The 21,416-nt window shown below is 41.5% G+C and overlaps 1 protein-coding gene across 1 annotated transcript in view; it reads left to right on the top strand.

Moving 5' to 3' along the window:
• The window catches only part of LOC122556621 (short transient receptor potential channel 7-like), a 152,095-nt gene that overhangs the window by 34,019 nt on the left and 96,660 nt on the right, over window positions 1-21,416 (top strand). Inside the window, exon 2 of the mRNA XM_043703527.2 lies at window positions 9,901-10,678. Coding sequence (XP_043559462.2) covers window positions 9,901-10,678 — 778 coding nt within the window. The remainder of the gene's footprint in view (window positions 1-9,900; window positions 10,679-21,416) is intronic.

The following is a 21,416-nucleotide window of genomic DNA, read 5'->3' as shown; positions in this document are numbered from 1 at the left end:
ACATTATTAATCCCACATACCAAACAGTCTCTCAACATCTCATTCAGAGTTAACACAAAATCACATGCCTCTTCCAGTCGTATCGGTCTCGTCAAAAATCCTGATAATAATTCTATCGTTTCTCTCACAGCTGAATGAAATCAATAGCATCTCAGACTTAGAGAAGGTTTGAGTCATAATATTCCTAAAAACAACTCTGTCAACGTTTGGAAGGCTTTAGTGTCTGGTGCCTCTGGGAAAGTTAAGCCTCTTATAACCAAAAATGCTACAGATCCGCAAGCAGTCAGAAGGATTATTTGTTGCTTTTCATCTGCCCCATTGTCACTTGTTCACAAATAAGTATCGCATTCTTTCCACATACTGGACCCAGTCTTCGACAGCAGGATCAAATGAGTCAAGCTTTCCAAATAAAGGCATTATGCCAGAAATATTTACCCCAACTCAAAGATGACTGGAGAAAACAAGTGTTCTTCAGGCACATCCTGTTTTCCCTCAGTGCCATTGAAATAACTGCACAGAGGCTGGTATCCCGTAACCAAGTCACCCTTTATTTATTGTACACAATACATGGCTGTGACCAGCCAGCTAGAGTTAGTCGCCCGAACTGAGGAGATTCTAATACCTTGGCATTTTTTTCTCCCAATAAACCCCCACACTACTGTCAAACAGCAGTAGTGCTTATTAATTCCGTAGCACCCATGTCGTGAGTGTGCAGGTGTAGGACACAGTGAACGAGTGCATAAATCTTTATTCATATTCCACCACCAGAAAGAAAGGAAACACCTGAGTTGCCAGTGATAAGCAGTGCCTTTCTCATCAAAGGGCAAAGCTGCATAATCAAAATAAAGGAGAGGAGAGGGCAGGGACTAAATCAAACTAGAACCAGAGGGGGAAATATAACACTCCAAACCCTGCGGTACCTACCTCACCCTAAAAACTTTGTGGGTGTTGGTAGACATCACATGCTCCTTCTCCAGGGACACCCATGCCCAGACGTAACCACCATCTCTTTTGTTTAGACCAGTATCCCATCACCAACTTACCCTTTATTTACACCCCAGAAGAGGGGCAGGCAATCAGCCATAATGACCCCCTCTACGGCGTCTCTTTATATTTTTTATTTTTTTCCAATTCTCCACACTACCGCCTAACACAGGATGGCCTGTGACAGAGGGCATTGCTGCGTGATCAAACAGTGAAGGGAAGGGCAGAAATTTAATCAAAATAGAGTTTTGAGGGGAAATAAAACACTCCACACCCTGTAGTGTCCAAATCAACAAGGTAAAAACAATGACTGCAGATGCTGGAAACCAGATTCTGGATCAATGGTGCTGGAAGAGCACAGCAGTTCAGGCAGCATCCGAGGAGCTTCAGCAAAATCGACGTTTCGGGCAAAAGCCCACGTGCTCCTTCTCTAAGAACACTCAGGCATGGATGTAACCATCTCTTGGTTAAATTTTGTTTCTTTTTTCTCCCCCTTTTTCCCCAACACCAATGTCATGTGTGTGCAGGTGTGAGACAAGTGAAAGACAACAGATGTGTAAATCTTTAATCATTTTCCACCACCAGGAAGACAGGAAACACCCGAGTGGCCAGTTACAAGCAGTGTCCTTCTCATCAAAGGACAATGCTGTGTGATCAAAAAGGTGAAGGGGAGGGCAGGGATTAAATCAAAATAGAGTTTGGGGGGATTGGGGAATAAAACACTCCACTCCCTGCGGTGCCCACTTCTCCCTGAAAACCTCGAGGATGTTGTTAGACACTGAGTGCTTCTTCTCTAAGAACACCCGGGTACGGATGGAACCATCTCTTGGTTATGTTGGTCAGCCAGCACTTTCCTGATTGCCCAGGTTAACAACCCCAATCAATGACCTTGTAGTCAATGAGGTCAACCTGGTTCCAATCACTACACAAAGTTTCCAGATCTTATCCTTTTGCTTTTTAACAACTTGACACAGATTCCCAGAATTTCCTTACCCCGGTATCTCCATGTAAAGTGCTATCTTCCTAAGTTTTTTCCACTTTATTATTAAACTAAGAAGATTGTTCAATAACGTCAAGGATTAGTGAACTTCACAGTGAGATGTTATTATCCAACAATAAGTTTCGATCTTAACAATTAGTTTTCTTGTTAGTGACTGTAAACTCTTACAGCCATCATGAACTTAGTGGGCCAATGATTGACTTCAGTGCTTGAACTCTGTATGATTCCTTGAATGCTGAAAATAGTCAAGTGACTATGGTTAGAGAAACAGAGGCAACACTTCAGGTCAATGACCTTTCATCAGCACTTAAAATGTTGGAGATCGAAAAGGTTGTAAGTATTTATGGGGCAAAGAAATTGGTGGGGAGGCATCTGGCGTAGGTGCAAAAGGAAGGTCTGTTACAGCTTGGAATACATGAGAGATTAAATGAAAAGTAATGACAGAGAAAGACAAAAGATTTTGGTAATACAATAACCAAAGGAATTAAAAATTGTTTCTAGAGGACATGTAAATAGGCATGTAAGCACCAATAACACATTGGACATATGAAGGCAGAGATTGTGATTTAAAACATTAAACTCAAAAAGTTTGTGGAATAGCATCTAAGTTTTACATAAAGCTTTTAAGCCTGCTTGACTTAAAGAAATTCATTCTTATTCTGCCAATTTGACAAAGGTTTAGTTATTTTTCTTTATTTATGGGATATGAATGGTATTTGTTGCCCAGAGAGTAGTTAAGCATAAACCAAATTGCAATGGGTTTGCAGCTACATGTAGACAAGACCAAACAAAGGTGGCAAATTTCTTTCATTAAAGGTTATTTAGTGCCAGATTGGACTTTACAACATTTGACAGTGGTTACATGGACACCATTAGACTAGCTTTTAATTTCAAATGTTCATTAAATTTAAATTTCATTATCTACACAGTGGGATTCAAATTCATGTCCCCTGAACAATAATCAAATCCATGTCCCCTGAATAATAATCTGGACTACTCATCCAGTAACTTTACAACTGTGCCAGCACTACTACTTATTATCCTCCCGAGTTAGTTCGGGACCTGGAAGGTTTGAGTTATAAAGAATGAGACATTTTTCACTGGAGCGTAGGAGGTTAAGAAGCGATCTTATAGAAGTTTATAAATTAACGAGTGGTATAGATAGAGTTAGTGGCAATTGTCTTTTCCCTAGGATGGGAGATTTCAAGATTAAGGAGCACATTTTTAAGGTGAGAGGAGAGAGATTTAAAAAAGACAGGAAGAGCAAATTTTTGCATGTGGAATTAACTTCCTGAGGAAGTGGTGGATGTGGGTATAATTAGAACATTTAAAAGTCATTTGGATAAATGCATGAATAGAAAAGTTTTGGAGGGATATGGGCCAGGAGCAGGCAGGTGGGACTAGTTTAATTTGGGATTATGTTCGGCATGGACTGGTTGGACCGAAGGGTCAGTTTCCATACTGAATGACTCCATGACTGCAGTCAGTAATGAAATAAATGCAGATGTGCAAATATAAAATATGTCAATTGGATTGTTATGAGGAAAATAATAATATCAAGTAAATGTTGATACAGTCCTCAACTACAGGTTAGAGTATTACAGAATGAGTAATTTTGAGTTACACTGATGACTGTGTATTGCTCTCTGGTGAAGCTAAGAACTCACTCAATGACAATCAGTTAAACTTGTATTTTGTATTACAAATTTTGTCTTCATTATAAGTTCAATTTTAATTCTACCCCCTCAAAGAAATTCTGCCACTCCAAAACAGGTAGACACATATCATTTTGTACAATTAAGATTGCAGTTTAGGAGAAGCAAAAGGATTTGTAGAAGATGGAATTTCAGCCCAAGATTACTTAATGAGATGATAATGGTTTCACATTAAATATGTAGTTATCTTTGAAACCATTAACAACTCTCATAGGGTTCGTGATGATTTTAATTTTCTTAAAAATCAGTGTAACTCAAAATTACTTATTCTGTCTCACTCTAACCCATTCTTGAGATTTGTCATTATTATTTTGTGTCAATTAGTTTTCTTCACAATAGTCTAATTTTCATGTTGTTTTATATATTCTGCTGATTTCAATTTTTTCACACTAATTGTTTTCATAACTCCATAACCAAAGGGTGTGAAGTGAGGCCAGCAAAGTCAAGTTACATTGTTGGCTCCTTCATTTTTCTCAGCCACTGACAGGGATAGGATCCAAATGAGAACTTGTGCACTGTTCACTGGTTATAAATTCCAAATATGTTTTATTAGGAGGAAATCAGGGAATCATTTAAAACTTAAAATATTCAAATTAACATTTTATAATTGAGTTCAAATGGGACAACTGTTTAATACAATAAATCTAAAACCTATAGTTATCTTATGGGATTGGTCTCATTGTGATTTCTTTTTATGTAGTTCATAGTTAAATGGCTCCTGAGACCTGTGATTTATATTACTAGAATTCAATCAATATTCATCCTAATGTACTTTTCACTGAATTAACAACATTTGCATAATGGTTTGATTATCATACTTAAATTCTTTGAGGTTATTATTGGCCAATGGATTTCTTACCATTAACTCTCCTGTTCTACACCCCTGTGGTTAAAAAAGACCTTGAATTAGAAAAGAAATTTTATGTAGGTGTACGTTGTTTCTTTAGAATGCATGTTGGAAACTAAGTATGTTTTATGCTTTATTTTGAGAATTACATATGCTGAGAACAGGCTGAGAGCACTTATAGTAGATGGACTAACTAGCCTCCTCAATAAAAAAATAAAAAATGCAGGATAAAAAGGAGATAGTTTGATCCAGATAACATTGACAATATTTGATGGAATAGCCAAAGTTCACACTTAATGGTATTCAGTTGCTAGGTTTATTTTTCTTTTTTTTTTAATCCAGAAGTGCTGTCACACACCATATTTTTTACCCATCACCAAATCACCTGTGCCATTTTTCTTTCCTTTATCCTCCACAACTAAATCACCCATGTTCCAATTGATTCCCAATTTACCTGCAAACCTCATCAGTGTAATAAGACCGAAGGTGAATAAAAGATTGGGAGAGTGGACGAGGACTGAATCAAAATGGAGTTGGAGAGGGAAATAAGGCATTCCACCCCCTGCAGTGCCTACCTTTCTTTAAAGGTTCATATAGGTATATATACTTTCTAATCCACCATGTCAGAAATGTTAATTGCATAGCTCCTGAGCAGGATGGGACTTGTACCTGGACCTCCAGGCTCAGAGGTAGGGGACACCACCACCATGCCATAAGAGCACTTTTATGATGATATATGTTTTTTTCAACTGAAAGAAATAATCTGTTTTAAATTTATAATTGGTTTGTTTATTGTTCTGAGACAGTCACTGCATAGGATTATCAGTAAGTTAATACATAAGAGTCTAAATATGTTACCTACATTCAAACTGACGCCGAAGTTACACTGGCATCAGAAGCAAGTGATTTGAGAAAAAAAAACTGATGGCACCTTCATATTTATTATAAAAGGTTTGCTATAATTTGGAAGGCAGTAGACGGATGGGTGTCTAATGAGGGTGTTTAAAATGGACATAATGTGGAGTGAAATCAAAAATAGGCCAATAGCTGATTGTTGGAGTAATGTGGCATTGATGGATTTCTGGCATCATTCAAGGCATTGCTGGAGAATCTGATCTTCTGTCATCCTCAGAAAAGACAAAAATGTGCTGTTGCACCTTGGTTCTCACATTGTTATGCATGATAACAAAATAGCAGTATATTCTTTTCATTCGCTCAAGGGAATGTGGGTGTTGCTGGCTGGCCAACATTTACTGCCCAGTCCTACTTGTCCTTAAGAAGGTGGTGGTGACCTCCGTTCTCGAATCATTGCAATCTGTGTTCCATAGATAGACCTACAAGGTTGTTAAGGAGGGTCTTCCAGGATTTTGACCCAACAGCATTGAAGGAACAATGATATATTTCAAAGCATGAATGGTGAGTGCTTGAGAGTTGTTGAGTGTATGATAGCTTGGAAAAACTTGTCCATCTTCTCCGTCAAGCTTAATGTTGTCCTTTGTCTCAGTCAGTATGTCTTTAAGAGACATGCTCATGATGTCATTCTATCATAGATTCATAGAGATGTACATCATGGAAACAGACCCTTCAGTCCAACCCGTCCATGCCAACCAGATATCCCATCCCAATTTAGTCCCATGTGCCTGCACCTGGCCATATCCATCCTAACCCTTCCTATTCATATACCCATCCAAATGCCTTTAAATGTTGCAATTGTACCAGCCTCCACCACTTCCTCTGTCAGCTCATTCCATTCACATACCACTCTCTGAGTGAAAAAGTTGCCTCTTAGGTCTCTTTTATATCTTTCCCCATCACCCTAAACCTATTCTCTGTAGTTCTGGACTCCCCCAGACGGAAAAGACTTTGTCTGTTTATCCTGTCCATGCCCGTTAAGATTTTGTAAACCTCTATAAGGTCACCCCTCAGCCTCCGACGATCCAGGGAAAACAGCCCCAGCCTATTCAACCTTTCCCTATTGCTCAAATCCTCCAACCCTGGCAACACCCTTGTAAACCTTTTCTGAACTTTTTCAAGTTTCACCACATCATTCCAATAGGAAGGAGACCAGAATTGCATGCAATATTCCAACAGTGGCCTAACCAATGTCCTGTACAGCCACAACATGACCTCCCAATTCCTGTACTCAATACTCTGACCAATAAAGGAATGCATACCAAACGTTGCCTTCACTATCCTATCTAGCTGTACTCTACTTTCAAGGAGCTATTAACCTGCACTCCAAGGTCTCTTTGTTCAGCAACACTCCCTAGGACCTTACCATTAAGTGTATAAGTCCTGCCTATCATTGCATTAGACTTAAAAATAAGAAGTCCCATACACCATCTTACCTCAAATCACCTGAATTATGACACTCTACTGGAAATTTGTTCCCTGGTGTAAAGTTTATAGTTCGAGAATAGATTCGATGTTACAAAGTAATCTCTGAATAAAGTGATTCAAAGTAACAAAAGTTTACTGGTGGGTATGGATATATTAAGTGGTGATGAATGTATTATGTGGTAAATTAACATATTGAGCGGTAAGTATATTAAACAGAAATATATGCAAAGCAATAAATAAATATGTATGTATACATAGCAGTGCATATATACATTAACCAGTAATCTACTTTAGAAATATTCAAAACATATGTAAACTAATGAGTGGAGCTGTTCGCCTAAATTACTTTAGACATGTTCAGTAATGGGTCTCATTGTCTTCAGCCCTTTGGGCACCCAGCTTACAATGGCTGGTCTGGAGAACTCAGAGTTCCTGACACTATTTGCAAGCCCAGTCCAAGGTAAAATCCATTGAATAGGGCAAAGTCCCTGATATTAATATTATTTTGAATCTGAGATGACATGCCATATCATCATTCTGTGGTACTTGCAGCATTTTCCAGGACATTCCACTATATAAAAAAACCTCCAGGTGGCTCCATGTGACAGTCAAGTGGGACAATTCTCACAACAGTGGAGTATCATATGGTTATTCCTCAGTCAAAACAAGCTGCTTTCCCATTTGGCCTGTTTCCCATGTACTTTTCCACTTTATTTCATTTGCTCATTGAGATGTGCAATTAACCTTTAACAATTAACCCACAACAATCTGAAGATGTCATTTTTAATCCTACCACTACAGTAAACTAATAGCTTAAGTTTAAGCCCACACACTTATGTGCCTGTGGAACGTAATGTGTGTACATTGTAGTTAGTTGTGATAAATGTCTCTGGATACTTCAAATACACAATATCCAGATCCAATTTCTTACATTACAAGAGATAACATACATAGAACATAGAACATAGAACATAGAACAATACAGCACAGAACAGGCCCTTCGGCCCACGATGTTGTGCCGAACTTCTAACCTAGATTAAGTACCCATCCATGTACCTATCCAAATGCCGCTTAAAGGTCGCCAATGATTCCGACTCTACCACACCCACAGGCAGCGCATTCCATGCCCCCACCACTCTCTGGGTAAAGAACCCACCCCTGACATCTCCCCTATACCTTCCACCCTTCACCTTAAATTTATGTCCCCTTGTAACACTCTGTTGTACCCGGGGAAAAAGTTTCTGACTGTCTACTCTATCTATTCCTCTGATCATCTTATAAACCTCTATCAAGTCACCCCTCATCCTTCGCCGTTCCAACGAGAAAAGGCCGAGAACTCTCAACCTATCCTCGTACGACTTCCTCTCCATTCCAGGCAACATCCTGGTAAATCTTCTCTGCACCCTCTCCAAAGCTTCCACATCTTTCCTAAGATAAAACAACCTGTTGGATGCAAACTCACCACTTTGTAATCTGCATGAAATAATGGATCTCATAATCTGAGCAATTACTGAACACACTGAGTATCCCCAGTAAATGTAATTGAGAGGCACCACACCTGCCCTCTGCTGTCTGCATAGAAGAAACAGCATAGTCCATATTTTGCTGGATTGTATTATACAAGCACAACACACAGATGAGAGGTCAGTTCCTCCAAATAGTACAACACTATACAGAAGCGTCCTGGCAGCCAATCCAATGTATCAAACAGTTGTCAGTTTATACCTCTTGTAAATTTTCCCTTATTGGGTTGGTGTAGCAAGTTTTCATTTATCCCTCCCTACAGTAAGATGTAAAGTTGTCCAGCAGAAAGCTAGTTCCTTAGAATCTACTTCTAATTCCTCTGCACCTGCTCAGTTGTGCTCAGTGATTCTCCCAAAACTGGCATCTGCAAATACAGTGAACTACCAAGCATCCAGATTTTTGTGACAGTATTTGTATCTCTCAGAGCAAGGGACAGGGTATCATTTAGAGATTAGTCCTCCGTATTTTCATTTGGTGGAGCTCAGGACCCAGGATAACCCAGGCAATGGGCAAGTGTTGGTACTTAATAGCTAAAGTAAGCTGTGACATTTGAATTAAAGCAGTAGGTTATTTAATTTTTAATTCATTCATTCATGGAATTGTTGTGGACATCGCTGGTCAGGTCAACATTTATTGTCCATCCCTAACTGCCCTTAAGAAAGTAGTGAGCTGCCATCAGTTTACATGGTATGGGTGCAGCCATAGTGTTATGGGAGGGAGCCCCAGGACTTTGTCCCAGTGTCATAGAAGAAATAGCAATATAATTCTGAATAAGGATGGTGTGTGGGTCTGTGGGTGTGTGGTTTGCATGGGAACTTGCAGGTGGTGGTGTTCCCATGCTTCTGCTGCCCTTGTCATCCTAGATGATAGACATCTAAGGGTTGCAAGGTGCTGTGTACGTGAATGATGCAGAATACGTGATGAAGGAAGTTCAATGAGAACAAAAAAAAATCAGGATAATATTACCAATGCTCTGACCAAACCTACTATTCGGAATTATCATCTGTTTATGCTCATTACATTCATAATAGCCTAAATCTTCTGGGTCTGACCAGTGTTGGAGAAAAAGTTAGGGAAATGTCAAGGAAATATTTTAAACACCTAAGTACATTTTATGAAATTCAAGTAAGTTTTTTATTAGGGCAAAACCAGAGGATTTAAATTTAAAATATTCAAAATAGCATTTAATACTTGTGTTCACATGGGATAGCTGTTCAGTGCAGTGCAGGATCTGAAACACAAAGCTATATTTGGAAACTGGCTGCTAAGACTCATTAATTATACTACAGGATTTGCATCAATAGTCAACCTAAACTACTTTTCTGATGTGAAGCAATTCGACAGCTGGTCAATTATAGTATTTCTGGTTTTTTTTTTAATTGCTAGCTTTTCTTAATATTTTTTTAAAAACATCAATAACTGTCAATGTATCTACTTACTTTGTAATTAGCAAATGCAATACCTGTGTATTCTTCTATTTTCTTTTGTAGTTCGGATAACAGCAACATTCAAACCATGCACAGGAGGCACACCACCCTTCGTGAGAAGGGAAGGAGACAGGCTATCAGAGGTCCAGCCTACATGTTCAATGAGAGGGGCAAAAATTTGACACCTGAAGAGGAACGTTTTCTGGATGCAGCGGAATATGGAAATATACCAGTGGTGCGCAAGATGTTAGAGGAGTCAAAGACCTTGAACTTCAATTGCGTAGACTACATGGGGCAAAACGCTTTACAACTTGCAGTGGGAAATGAACATCTGGAAGTGACAGAGCTCCTTTTAAAAAAAGAGAATCTTGCACGGATTGGTGATGGACTACTGCTGGCAATCAGCAAAGGTTATGTGAGGATAGTGGAGGCAATTTTAAATCATTCAGCCTTTGCGCAGGGACATCGTTTGGCCATCAGCCCTCTTGAGCAAGAACTTCGGGACGATGATTTTTACGCCTATGATGAGGACGGTACACGTTTCTCCCAAGACATTACTCCAGTCATTCTTGCTTCTCATTGCCAGGAATATGAGATTGTACACATACTCCTTCTGAAGGGTGCACGGATTGAGAAACCCCATGACTATTTTTGCAAATGCAGTGAGTGTGCTGAGAAACAAAAACGAGATTCTTTTAGTCATTCCAGGTCCAGGATGAATGCATACAAGGGATTAGCAAGTGCTGCTCATTTGTCTTTATCAAGTGAAGACCCAGTCCTTACGGCTTTGGAACTCAGTAATGAACTAGCACAATTAGCCAATATTGAGACAGAATTTAAGGTAAACCATTTTACCTCTTTTAAACCTCCTTTGCATCTCTGATCTTGCTGCCAAATATAAAGATTAAATGTGCTCATTGGAATGTGTTTATTAGATATAAATTTCCATTTATTGCTAATATGACTTTGAACCTGCTTTGGTGTAATATATTCTGTGGTGTATAACCAGGACGAAAGGTTTAAACTCTAAAACAAGGTATTCTGCACAGAAATGTTGTTATTACATTTCAAAAGTGAATACTTTATAAGTTGAACTCCTTATCATAAAGTAAAATTGTTTATTATAATTTATTGATAAATAAGTTTTTTCGTTTTACTGTCTTGAAAGTTATAGGCTTTGCTATTAATTTAGGAAATGAATGTGTTAAAAAATTTGCTTTGCAATACACACTCAGTTTGAAAATCTATATCCCAAAGAATTTACTGGTGAAGTTAATTGTTTGAGATGGAAAATAAATCAGACCACGACCCAAACACAACATGTTTTTGTCCCTCTCTTTTTTTTAGCATCTTAAAATTCCACCACAAATGAAGACGTTTTAAAAATCCCACATTTCTTGTAGATTTCAATTACAAAGTCATAACTGACAGAATGGTGCCACCTATTGGGATGGTTTACCATTCATCTATCACAAATGCATGTCTACATAAAGTAGATTTACGTGCTTGTAAGAATTAGATCCTGACAGTGAAAATTGTCCAACTAACAAAGTTGAGTTCTCAGAAAGCAGCAAGTTTAAATTTAGAACCTTGTTAAAATTTGTTATCTTCAGTTTGCACAATGGCCCTACTGACATTGTGGCAAGATGTTGTAGCAATGTTCCATCCATCTATCCCCCTGCTCCAAGCAGCAAAAATGACACAGCTGCCTGAGCAAAACAAGATTTGGAATTGGGACAATCAGAGACAAATCCACCCCGCACTCCAAACTCCAATATTGATGTCACTCTGAAGTTTGTTCTCTCACACCCATCTAGTGATTGCTGGGTTAGTCCTAGGTATAAATTGTAACATTCTTATGGTGGTTTCAAAGTTAGCTTTTAGTACTAATAGCTCAATAGCACTTAGAAATACTCTGTATCCCCTCCTTTAATACTTATCTACAACTGGCTATTAGTAAATTGTCTGCTGTGTCAAATATTTTGATCCACTGGTTTTGTCATTTGTATTATTATGTTGTATTTTGGCTGATGTTATAGGATTTGGCAATAATGAATGTTCTTTACTATAGTGTAGAACAGCAATCAGGTTTTTTTTTCCTGGTGTCATCTGTTGGGAATATTTTATCCATAAATGTTCTTTTACAATTTTCTCTGCAAGTGGCGGCCTAGAAAGTGTTTAATATCACACATGTGGCATTCATCATGTTGGACAGAGATCCAGGGAACATGTCAAAATAATTAAAAGCACTCATTTAAATACTTCTTAAAAAATCAGTAGAGTAAGATCCTTATTACGTAGCTGGGCTGCCTCAGTGCCCAATTCATCACGTGATGAACTTGCTCAGCAACATGTGATGGTAACAATTAGCAAGTCATGTTTTAACAGTGCTCTGCAAAAGTTAATCTCCAAAGGGCAGGTTAGTTGTTGGTTGATAGTCCTTCTTAAAACTGATTAATAGCATCTGGATGTTTTCTGACCTGTCACATGATTTCTACAATTTATTTCTAACGTTCGTGACAAGTAGCTGCTGTACAGTCTAAAGAGGGAGGTACGGATCTCCGACAGGGGCAGAGGAGAATACATCTGTGGCCTTGCTGTATTTTCTAATACTCTTAGAAAGAATACAGGTGCTGACTAATGATGGCCTGGACCATTACCAACAGTTTGTCATCTACTGGAACAGGAGTTGTGCTCAGAATGACAGCATATCAATGCCTACCCAAGGGCTGTCAAGGTCACAATCACTCTGATTTTTTTTTATATGTTGGTGACTCATTTCAAGAAGCAACTAGGTACCTGTTGGCTCTTCCCGCCATCCTTAAGCCATAAGTACATCAAGGTACACGGTGTGATAGATGCACTCAGCTTGCTTTGAATGTCCTCTATAATCAACCTTTAGAGTTTCTCAATGTCAAAGGCTTACATTCCTTCAAAACTCAAATTATATGTGACAACTGATGCCACTTTTTAGAAGTTTGAGCTGGAATTCCTGGGAACTGCCATAATGTTTACGTACGAGCACATTGGTTCCAGCGTCTTTCTGTAGTTCTTGAACCATACAAGAATGAGAGACATGGGTAACCCCTTTCAAACATGTCTGAAAACATGATTACAAATTTCTCAGACTGACACAGAACAAATATATAACACTGCTCACTGTTTCTCCAGGGCCACAATGGAATGGACTATAGGTTTAGATGCATGGACCACTCCAGTGCAGTCTTTCAATATAGCCCAGAAAGAATGTGCCATATCACTGTAGCATGCAGTGCTCTTTACTCTGGAGCTGCCTGAGGTGGAGTGGGAATGGTCTCGGATGCAAAGAAAGGGGGGAATTGAATGTGATCCTCTGAGGATGAGGGTATAGATAAGGATCAGTTCATTGACAAGGAAGGTCCATTCCACAGAGCATGACAAAAGAATGTCTCATTCAGCGTGAGGAGCCAGAGTGAAACTATTTGTAATATGCTTCCAGGATAAATGAGCTGGGTTTGGACTTTGTTTAATTGTTTAATATACTATTGATAATAAGGAAAACAACCTGTGCTTGGAGCAGAATAAACATGACCTTATTATTATTTTCTCAGTCCCTGGCTGTTACTGTTGCTAAATAAATGTCTTGTCATCCTTATGATTGTACATTTGATATCTTTAAGTGATTCCACTTTCAAGTATCTACACATTATTGCTCCTCGAAAACCATGTTATGGAACTGGAGCTGGAGCTGGAGCTGGATGAACTTTGGATCATTCGGGAGGCAGAGGGGATTATTGAGAGGAGTTACAGGGAGGTAGTCACATCTCAGGTACAAGAAAAAGGCAGATGGGTTACTGTCAGGGGACAGAAAGGGAACCGGCAGGCAGTGCAGGAAATGCCTGTGGCCGTTCCCCTCAATAACATGTATTCCGTTTTGGATACTGTTGGGGGTGACGAGTTACCAAGGGTAAGGCATGGGGTACAGGTTCTCTGGCATAGAGTCTGTCTCTGTTGCTCAGAAGGGGTGGGGGGGAGATGAGCAGAGCATTAGTCATTGGGGACTCCATAGTTAGGGGACAGATAGGAGGTTCTGTGGAACCAAAACAGATTAATAGTTGGTGTATTGCCTCCCAATTGACAGGTTTCGTGATGTCTCGGATTATGTTTTCGGGAGCATTGAGGGGGAGCAGTCCAAAGTCTTGGTTCACATAGGTACTAATGACATAGGTAGGAAAAGGGATGGGGATTTAAGGCAGAAGTTCAGGGAGCTTGGGTGGAAGCTTAGTGCTAGAACAAACAGATTTGTTATAGCAGGTTTGTTGTCCATGCCATGTGCTAGCGAGGCAAGGAATACAGAGAGAGAGGAGTTAAACATGTGGTGACAGGGATGGTGCAGGAGGGAGGGTTTTGGGTACCTGGATAATTGGGGCTCATTCTAGGGTAGATGGGACCCCTACAAACAGGATGGTCTACACCTGAACCAGAGGGGTACCAATATCCTGGGGGGGATGTTTCCTAATGCTATTCGGGAGGGTTTAAACTAATTCAGCAGGGGATGGGTACCTAAATTGTAGTTCCAGTGTCCTGGAGGTTGAGAGCAGTGAGGTCAGAAATATGGTTCCAAGGTCGCAAGAGTTCACTGGCAAGCAGGAAGGTTGTTTGAATTGTGTCTGCTTCAACACCAGGAGCATCCAGAGTAAGATGAGTGAACTTGCAGCATGGGTTGGTACCTGGGACTTTGATGTTGTGGCCATTTCTGAGACATGGATAAAGCAGGGACAGGAATGGTTATTGCAGATTCCAAGATTTAGATGTTTCAGCAAGAACAGAGAAGATAATAAAAGAGGGGGAGGTGTGGCATTTTTAGTCAAGGATGATATTACAGTGGCAGAAAGGACGTTTGATGACTCGTCTACTGAAGTAGTATGGGCTGAGGTTAGAAACAGGAAAGGAGAGGTCACCCTGTTGGGAGTTTTCTATAGGCCTCTGAACAGTTCCAGAGATGTTGAGGATATGATAGAATGATAATTCTAGATAGGAGCGAGAGTAACAGGGTAGTTGTTATAGGGGACATTAACTTTCCAAATATTGACTGGAAATACTATAGTTTGAGTACTTTAGATGGGTTAGCTTTTGTCCAATGTGTGCAGGATGGTTTCCTGACGCAGTATGTAGACAAGCCAACAAGGGGTGAGGCAACATTGGATTTGGTGCTGGGTAATGAACCTGGCCCGGTGTTAGATTTGGAGGTAGGTGAGCACTTTGGTGAAAGTGACCACAATTTGGTTATGTTTACTTTAGTAATAGCAAGAGATAGGTATATAATGCAGGGCAAGAGTCATTGCTTGGGGAAAGGCAATTATGATGCAATTAGGCAAGATTTAGGATGGGGAAGGAAACTGCGTGGGGATGGGTACAATTGAAATGTGGTGCCTATTCAAGGAACAGCTACTGCGTGTTCTTGATAAGTATGTACCTGTCAGGCAGGGAGGAAGTGGTCGGTTTACGAAACAAGTTGAACCTCTTATCAAGAGGAAGGAGAAGGCTTATGTAAGAATGCGGCGTGAAGGCTCAGTTAGGGCGCTTGAGAATTACAATTTAGCCAGGAAAGACCTAAAGACACAGCTAAGAAAAGCCAGGAGGGGACATGAGAAGTTGTTGGCAGATAGGATCAGGGAAAATCCTCTAACTTTCTCTTGGTATATCAGAAGTAAAATAATAACGAGAGAAAGATTAGGGCCAATCAACAATAGTGGTGGGAAGTTGTGTGTGGAGTCTGATGAGATAGGGGAAGCGCTAAATGAATATGTTTCATCAGTATTCACACTGGAAAAAGACAATATTGTCGAGGACAATACTGAGATACAGATTACTAGCCTAGACAGAATTGAGGTTCACAAGGAGGAGGTGTTAACAATTCTGGAAAGTGTGAAAATAGATATATCCGCTGGGCTGGATGAGATTTTTCCTAGGATTCTGTGGGAAGCCAGGGAGGAGATTGCAGAGCCTTTGGCTTTGATCTTTATGTCTTCATTGTCTACAGGAATAGTGCCAGAAGATTGTCGGATAGCAAATGTCCCCTTGTTAAAGAAGTGTTGCTGGAAAAGCGCAGCAGGTCAGGCAGCATCAAAGGAACATTTCGGGCATAAGCCCTTCTTCAGGAATGAGCAGGCTAAGCAGGCTAAGATAAAAGGTAGAGAGGAGGGACTTGGGGGAGAGGCATTGGGAATATGATAGGTGGAAGGAGGTTAAGGTGAGGGTGATAGGCCGGAGAGGGGGTGGGGGCGGAGAGGTCGGAAAGAAGATTGCAGGTCAAGAAGGCGGTGCTGAGTCTGAGGGCTGGGACTGAGAAAAGGTAGGGGGAGGGGAAATGAGAAACCTGGAGAAATCTGCATTCATCCCTTGTGGTTGGAGGGTTCCTAGGCCGAAGATGAGGCCCTCTTCCTCCAGGCGTCGTGTTGCCATGGTCTGGCGATGGGGGAGGCTAAGGACCTGCATGTCCTTGGCAGAGTGGGAGGGGGAGTTAAAGTGTTCAGCCACGGGGCGGTTGGGTTGGTTGGTGCAGGTGTCCCAGAGGCGTTCTCTTAAACATTCCGCAAGTAGGCGGCCTGTCTCCCCAATGTAGAGGAGGCCACATCAGGTGCAGCAGATGCAGTAAATGATGTGTGTGGAGGTGCAGGTGAATTTGTGACGGATATGGAAGGATCCCTTGGGGCCTTGGAGGGAAGTGAGGGGGGAGGTGTGGGCGCAAGTTTTGCATTTCTTGCAGTTGCAGGGGAAGGTGCCGGGAGTGGAGGTTGGGTTGGTGGGGGGTGTGGATCTGATGAGGGAGTCGCGGAGGGAGTGGTCTTTCCGGAACGCTGATATGGGAGGGGAGGGAAATATATCCTTGGTGGTGGGGTCTGTTTGGAGGTGGCGACTCCCTCATCAGATCCACACCCCCCACCAACCCAACCTCCACTTCCAGCACCTTCCTCTGCAACTACAAGAAATGCAAAACCTGCGCCCACACCTCCCCCCTCACTTCCCTCCAAGGCCCCAAGGGATCCTTTCATATCCGTCAGAAATTCACCTGCACCTCCACACACATCATTTACTGCATCCGCTGCACCCGATGTGGTCTCCTCTACATTGGGGAGACAGGCCGCCTACTTGCGGAACGTTTCAGAGAACACCTCTGGGACACCCGCACCAACCAACCCAACGACCCTGTGGCTGAACACTTTAACTCCCCCTCCCACTCCACCAAGGACATGCAGGTCCTTAGCCTCCTCCATCACCAGACCATGGCAACACGACGTCTGGAGGAAGAGTGCCTCATCTTCCACCTAGGAACCCTCTAACCACAAGGGATGAATGCAGATTTCTCCAACTTTCTCATTTCCCCTCCCCCCACCTTTTCTCAGTCCCAACCCTCAGACACAGCACCACCTTCTTGACCTGCAATCTTCTTTCTGACCTCTCTACCTCCACCCCGTCTCCGGCCTATCACCCTCACCTTAACCTCCTTCCACCTATCGTATTCCCAACGCCCCTCCCCCAAGTCCCTCCTCCCTATCTTTTACCTTAGCCTGCTTGGCACACCCTCCTCATTCCTGAAGAAGGGCTTATGCCCGAAATGTCAATTCTCCTGTTCCTTTGATGCTGCCTGACCTGCTGCGCTTTTCCAACAACACATCTTTAAGCTCTGATCTCCAGCATCTGCAGTCCTCACTTTCCCCTTGTTAAAGAAGGGGAGTAGAGACAACCCTGGTAATTATAGACCAGAGAGCCTTACTTCTGTTGTGGATAAAGTCTTGGAAAAGTTTATAAGAGATAGGATAATCATCCAGAGAGGAATAAGTTGATTAGGGATAGTCAACATGGTTTTGTGAAGGGTAGGTTGTGCCTTGCAAACCTTATTAAGTTCTTTGAGATGGTGACTAAACAGGTTGATGAGGGTAAAGTAGAAAAAAGTGAGGATTCGTGATGAAGGGCTTATGTCTGAAATGTTGATTCTCCTGCACCTCAGATGCTGCCTGAGTGCTGTGCTTTTCCAGCACCACACTCTCAACTCAGATGAGGGTAAAGTGGTTGATGTGGTGTATATGGATTTCAGTAAGATGTTTGATAAGGTTCCCCACAGTAGGCTATTGCACAAAATACAGAGGCATGGGATTGAGGGGGATTTAGCAGATCAGAGGTTGGCTATCTGGAAGTAGACAGAGGGTGGTGGTTGATGGAAAATGTTCATCCTGGAGTTCAGTTACGAGTGGTGTACCACAAGGATCTGTTTTGGAGCTACTGCTGTTTGTCATTTTTATAAATGACCTAGATGAGGTTGTAGAAGGATGGGTTAATAAATTTGCGGATGACACTAAGGTTGGTGGAATTATGGGTCATGCGGCAAGATGTTGCAGGTTACTGAGGGACATAGATAAGTTTCAGAGCTGGGCTGAGAGGTGGCAAATGGAGTTTAATGCAGAATAGTGTGAGGTGATTCACTTTGGAAGGAGCAACAGGAATAAAGCGTACTGGGCTAATGGTAAGATTCTTGGTAGTGTAGATGAGCAGAGAGAGCTCGGTGTCCATGTACGTAGATCTCTGAAAGTTGCCACGCAGGTTGATAGAGTTGTTAAGAAGGCATACGGTGTGTTACCTTTTATTGGTAGAAGGATTGAGTTTCGGAGCCACAAGGTTCAGCAATACTTGGAATATTGCATACAGTCTGGTCACCGCATTATAGGAAGAATGTAGAAACTTTCAAAAGGGTTCAGAGAAGATTTACTAGGATGTTGCCTGGTATGGGGGCAAGGTCTTATGAGGAAAGATGAGGGACTTGAAGGTGTTTTTGTTAGAGAGAAGAAGGTTGAGAGACGAATTAATTGAGACATACGAGATCATCAGAGGGTTAGATAGGGTGGATGAGAGCCTTTTTCCTCAGATGGTGATGGCTAGCATGAGGGGGCATAGCTTTAAATTGAGGAGTGATAGGTATAGGACAGATGTCAGAGGTAAGTTCTTTATTCAGAGAGTAGTAGGGGTGTGAAACCAACTGGCTTCAACAGTAGTAGACTTGCCAACTTTAAGGACATTTAAATGGTCATTGGATAAACGTATGGATGATAATGGAATAGTGTATGGTGGATCGGCTTCAGATTGGTTTTACAGGTCAGCGCAACATCGAGGGCCAAAGGGCCCGTACTGTGCTGTAATGTTCTATGTTGCATTACATGTCCTACTAACTATCAGGCAAAAAGAAGCAAAAAGCAACCAGTAAGACAGTAAATTGATATGGGAGGTTGGTTAGCTCAGTTGGCCAGTTGGCTGGTTTGCACCACAGAGTAACACCAACAGCATGGGTTCAGTAAGGCAAAGTAGCTCTTAAGGTTTCAGTCCGCATATCATGTCACAGTGGTATCATGATGTCTTTCTTGATTGGCAACAGATTGAGACAAATGCTGTGACATGTTCTTTTGACCCTTCCAATGTTTGTTAGCCTTCAATGTTTCAGAGCGTGTATAGACTGCAAGGTTTGAAATATTTGAATATCCTGCATTGAATTGGATAGGATAGCATTGAACCTGTGTGAGACAGTGCTTTGGTCAGCTTTTCTCAGCGGACAATGAAGAAAAGGGTACACATGAATTGCCCATTATACACCTCCCAGCCTTGAATTGCATTCCTTTGAAGACTTGTTTAATAGAATAAAACTTTCCCTCCAAAGATGCTGTACTCTCATCTTGGGTATTATTATGGAATGATATGTGCAGACCAGACCTTAGCACAATCCTTGCAAATTACATTTAACCTCAGTGTAATACCTTGGCTGCAATCATCAACAATCATCAACAGTTCAAGAATTCATGATGTCCCCTGAGCTAGCTGCAGTCAAGGAGGCAGTTTTTTTGTGAGAGGTGAACAGCACTTGGCCATTATACCTAGTTTCATCCATGCAATATCTGGAAGCTGTTCATGTGTCACAGGTGTGATTTAACCAGGTCTGACAGCAACAAAGACACAAGGTCAGATATTTTAGGAGTGCAGGTCAAGATAGCTTGCAAAAGTGTAAGATTATTTGCAATTATGCATCTCCCATGCCATCTATATGCCCTCAGCAGATTTTCTTCTTCCTCCTGCTCCTCCCACTATGTTTAAGACAGTCCTGATTTCTGCAGCTAGCCTGGGAGCCACTGAGTGTCTTGGGCCTGATTCTCGATGGTGCCAACCAACCTGTCCATAGAGGTAGCCAGATGCATATATGCAATGGTGAGTACAGTACTGAAAACTTTAGTGGACATCTCCATCCTTTGATCCAGTTTATCAACTGCCTTTGGTAAACCTATACCTTTGCACCTCTGTATTTTGACCAAGTCATTCATGACTAAGACCATGGACTTGTTTTCTGCCTGGAGCTGAATAGGTACCTGATCTCTGTCAGCCTTTTGGGATGTTTCCTCTTGATCTGCTGTGGAAATATGTCTGTGATGGGCTCACCAGATTGTGCTTCTGACTCTACTCTAGAAAATGCATCTACTAAGATTAAAGTCGTATCCTCATTCATTGGCTTCCTGTTTGGAGTGAGGGTATCTGATGCTGCCATCTTTGGGGGCACATGTTCACTGGATGCCTACCCAGTAACAGTAGATCATGAATTAGTTGTCTAACAGGCATAAAAGCTTTTGCATGTTGAGAATAAATTATGATTTGGAGATGCCGGTGTTGGACTGGGGTGTACAAAGTTAAAAATCACACAACACCAGGGTATAGTCCAACAGGTTTAATTGGAAGCACACTAGCTTTCGGAGCGACACTCCTTCATCAGATGATAGAAGGAGCTCTTTCATCACCTGATGAAGGAGCGTTGCTTCCAATTAAACCTGTTGGACTATAACCTGGTATTGTGTGAGAATAAATTAACATTTGTGTTAATGTAAGAGCAGTTCAGTGGCCTGTCTCCTGATGAGTGACTATGCTCTCCTTCAGCCAGTCAGAGAATTTTCTCCTCATATGGCATGAAGAGCCTCGTTTATGACATTCTCAGCCCTGCCAGTCTTGACCCTGTCAGCAGGATTCTGGGCCAATATTTTCCTGCAATGAGTCAAAGGAATAGATTGTCGAGAATGGAAGTGTATGAGAGAACCATTCATGGTGAGACGTGAACAGGAGAAAATTAGAAATCACACAACACCAGGTTATAGTCCAACAGGTTTATTTGGAAGCACTAGCTTTCAGAGTGCTGCTCCTTCTAACTAAACCTGGAGGACTATAACCTGCTCATGTGTGATTTCTAACTTTGTTCACCCCAGTCCAACACCAACTCCTCCACATCATGAATTGGAGAGTTGGTGGGAAGCACAGAAGGCAGGAAGAGTTAATAGTTTTTTGAAGATAGAGTGGATGAGAGCTGTTTGCATGATGTAAGTTAGAGTGGTAGTCCTTGTGCCTTGGTGAGAGCTGTGTGCAGTGGGAGAGTTTGAGTGAGTGGTGGCCCTAAACGTGTGAGATAGGACAAAGGAGATAGCAGAGAGAAGATATCAACACTTACCCTTGCAGAGCACAGCAAAGCATTCACCTTCTTCCTTAGCCTTTTTTTCACTCATGGGACGTGGACATCATTG

The sequence above is a fragment of the Chiloscyllium plagiosum genome, unplaced genomic scaffold (assembly GCF_037043375.1).
Source record: "Chiloscyllium plagiosum isolate Xiang-an unplaced genomic scaffold, Cpla_swu_hap1 HiC_scaffold_16, whole genome shotgun sequence".
Lineage (NCBI taxonomy): Eukaryota > Metazoa > Chordata > Chondrichthyes > Orectolobiformes > Hemiscylliidae > Chiloscyllium > Chiloscyllium plagiosum.
The sequence above is the reverse complement of the archived record's forward strand: the minus strand, read 5'-3'. Positions and strand labels throughout refer to the sequence as shown.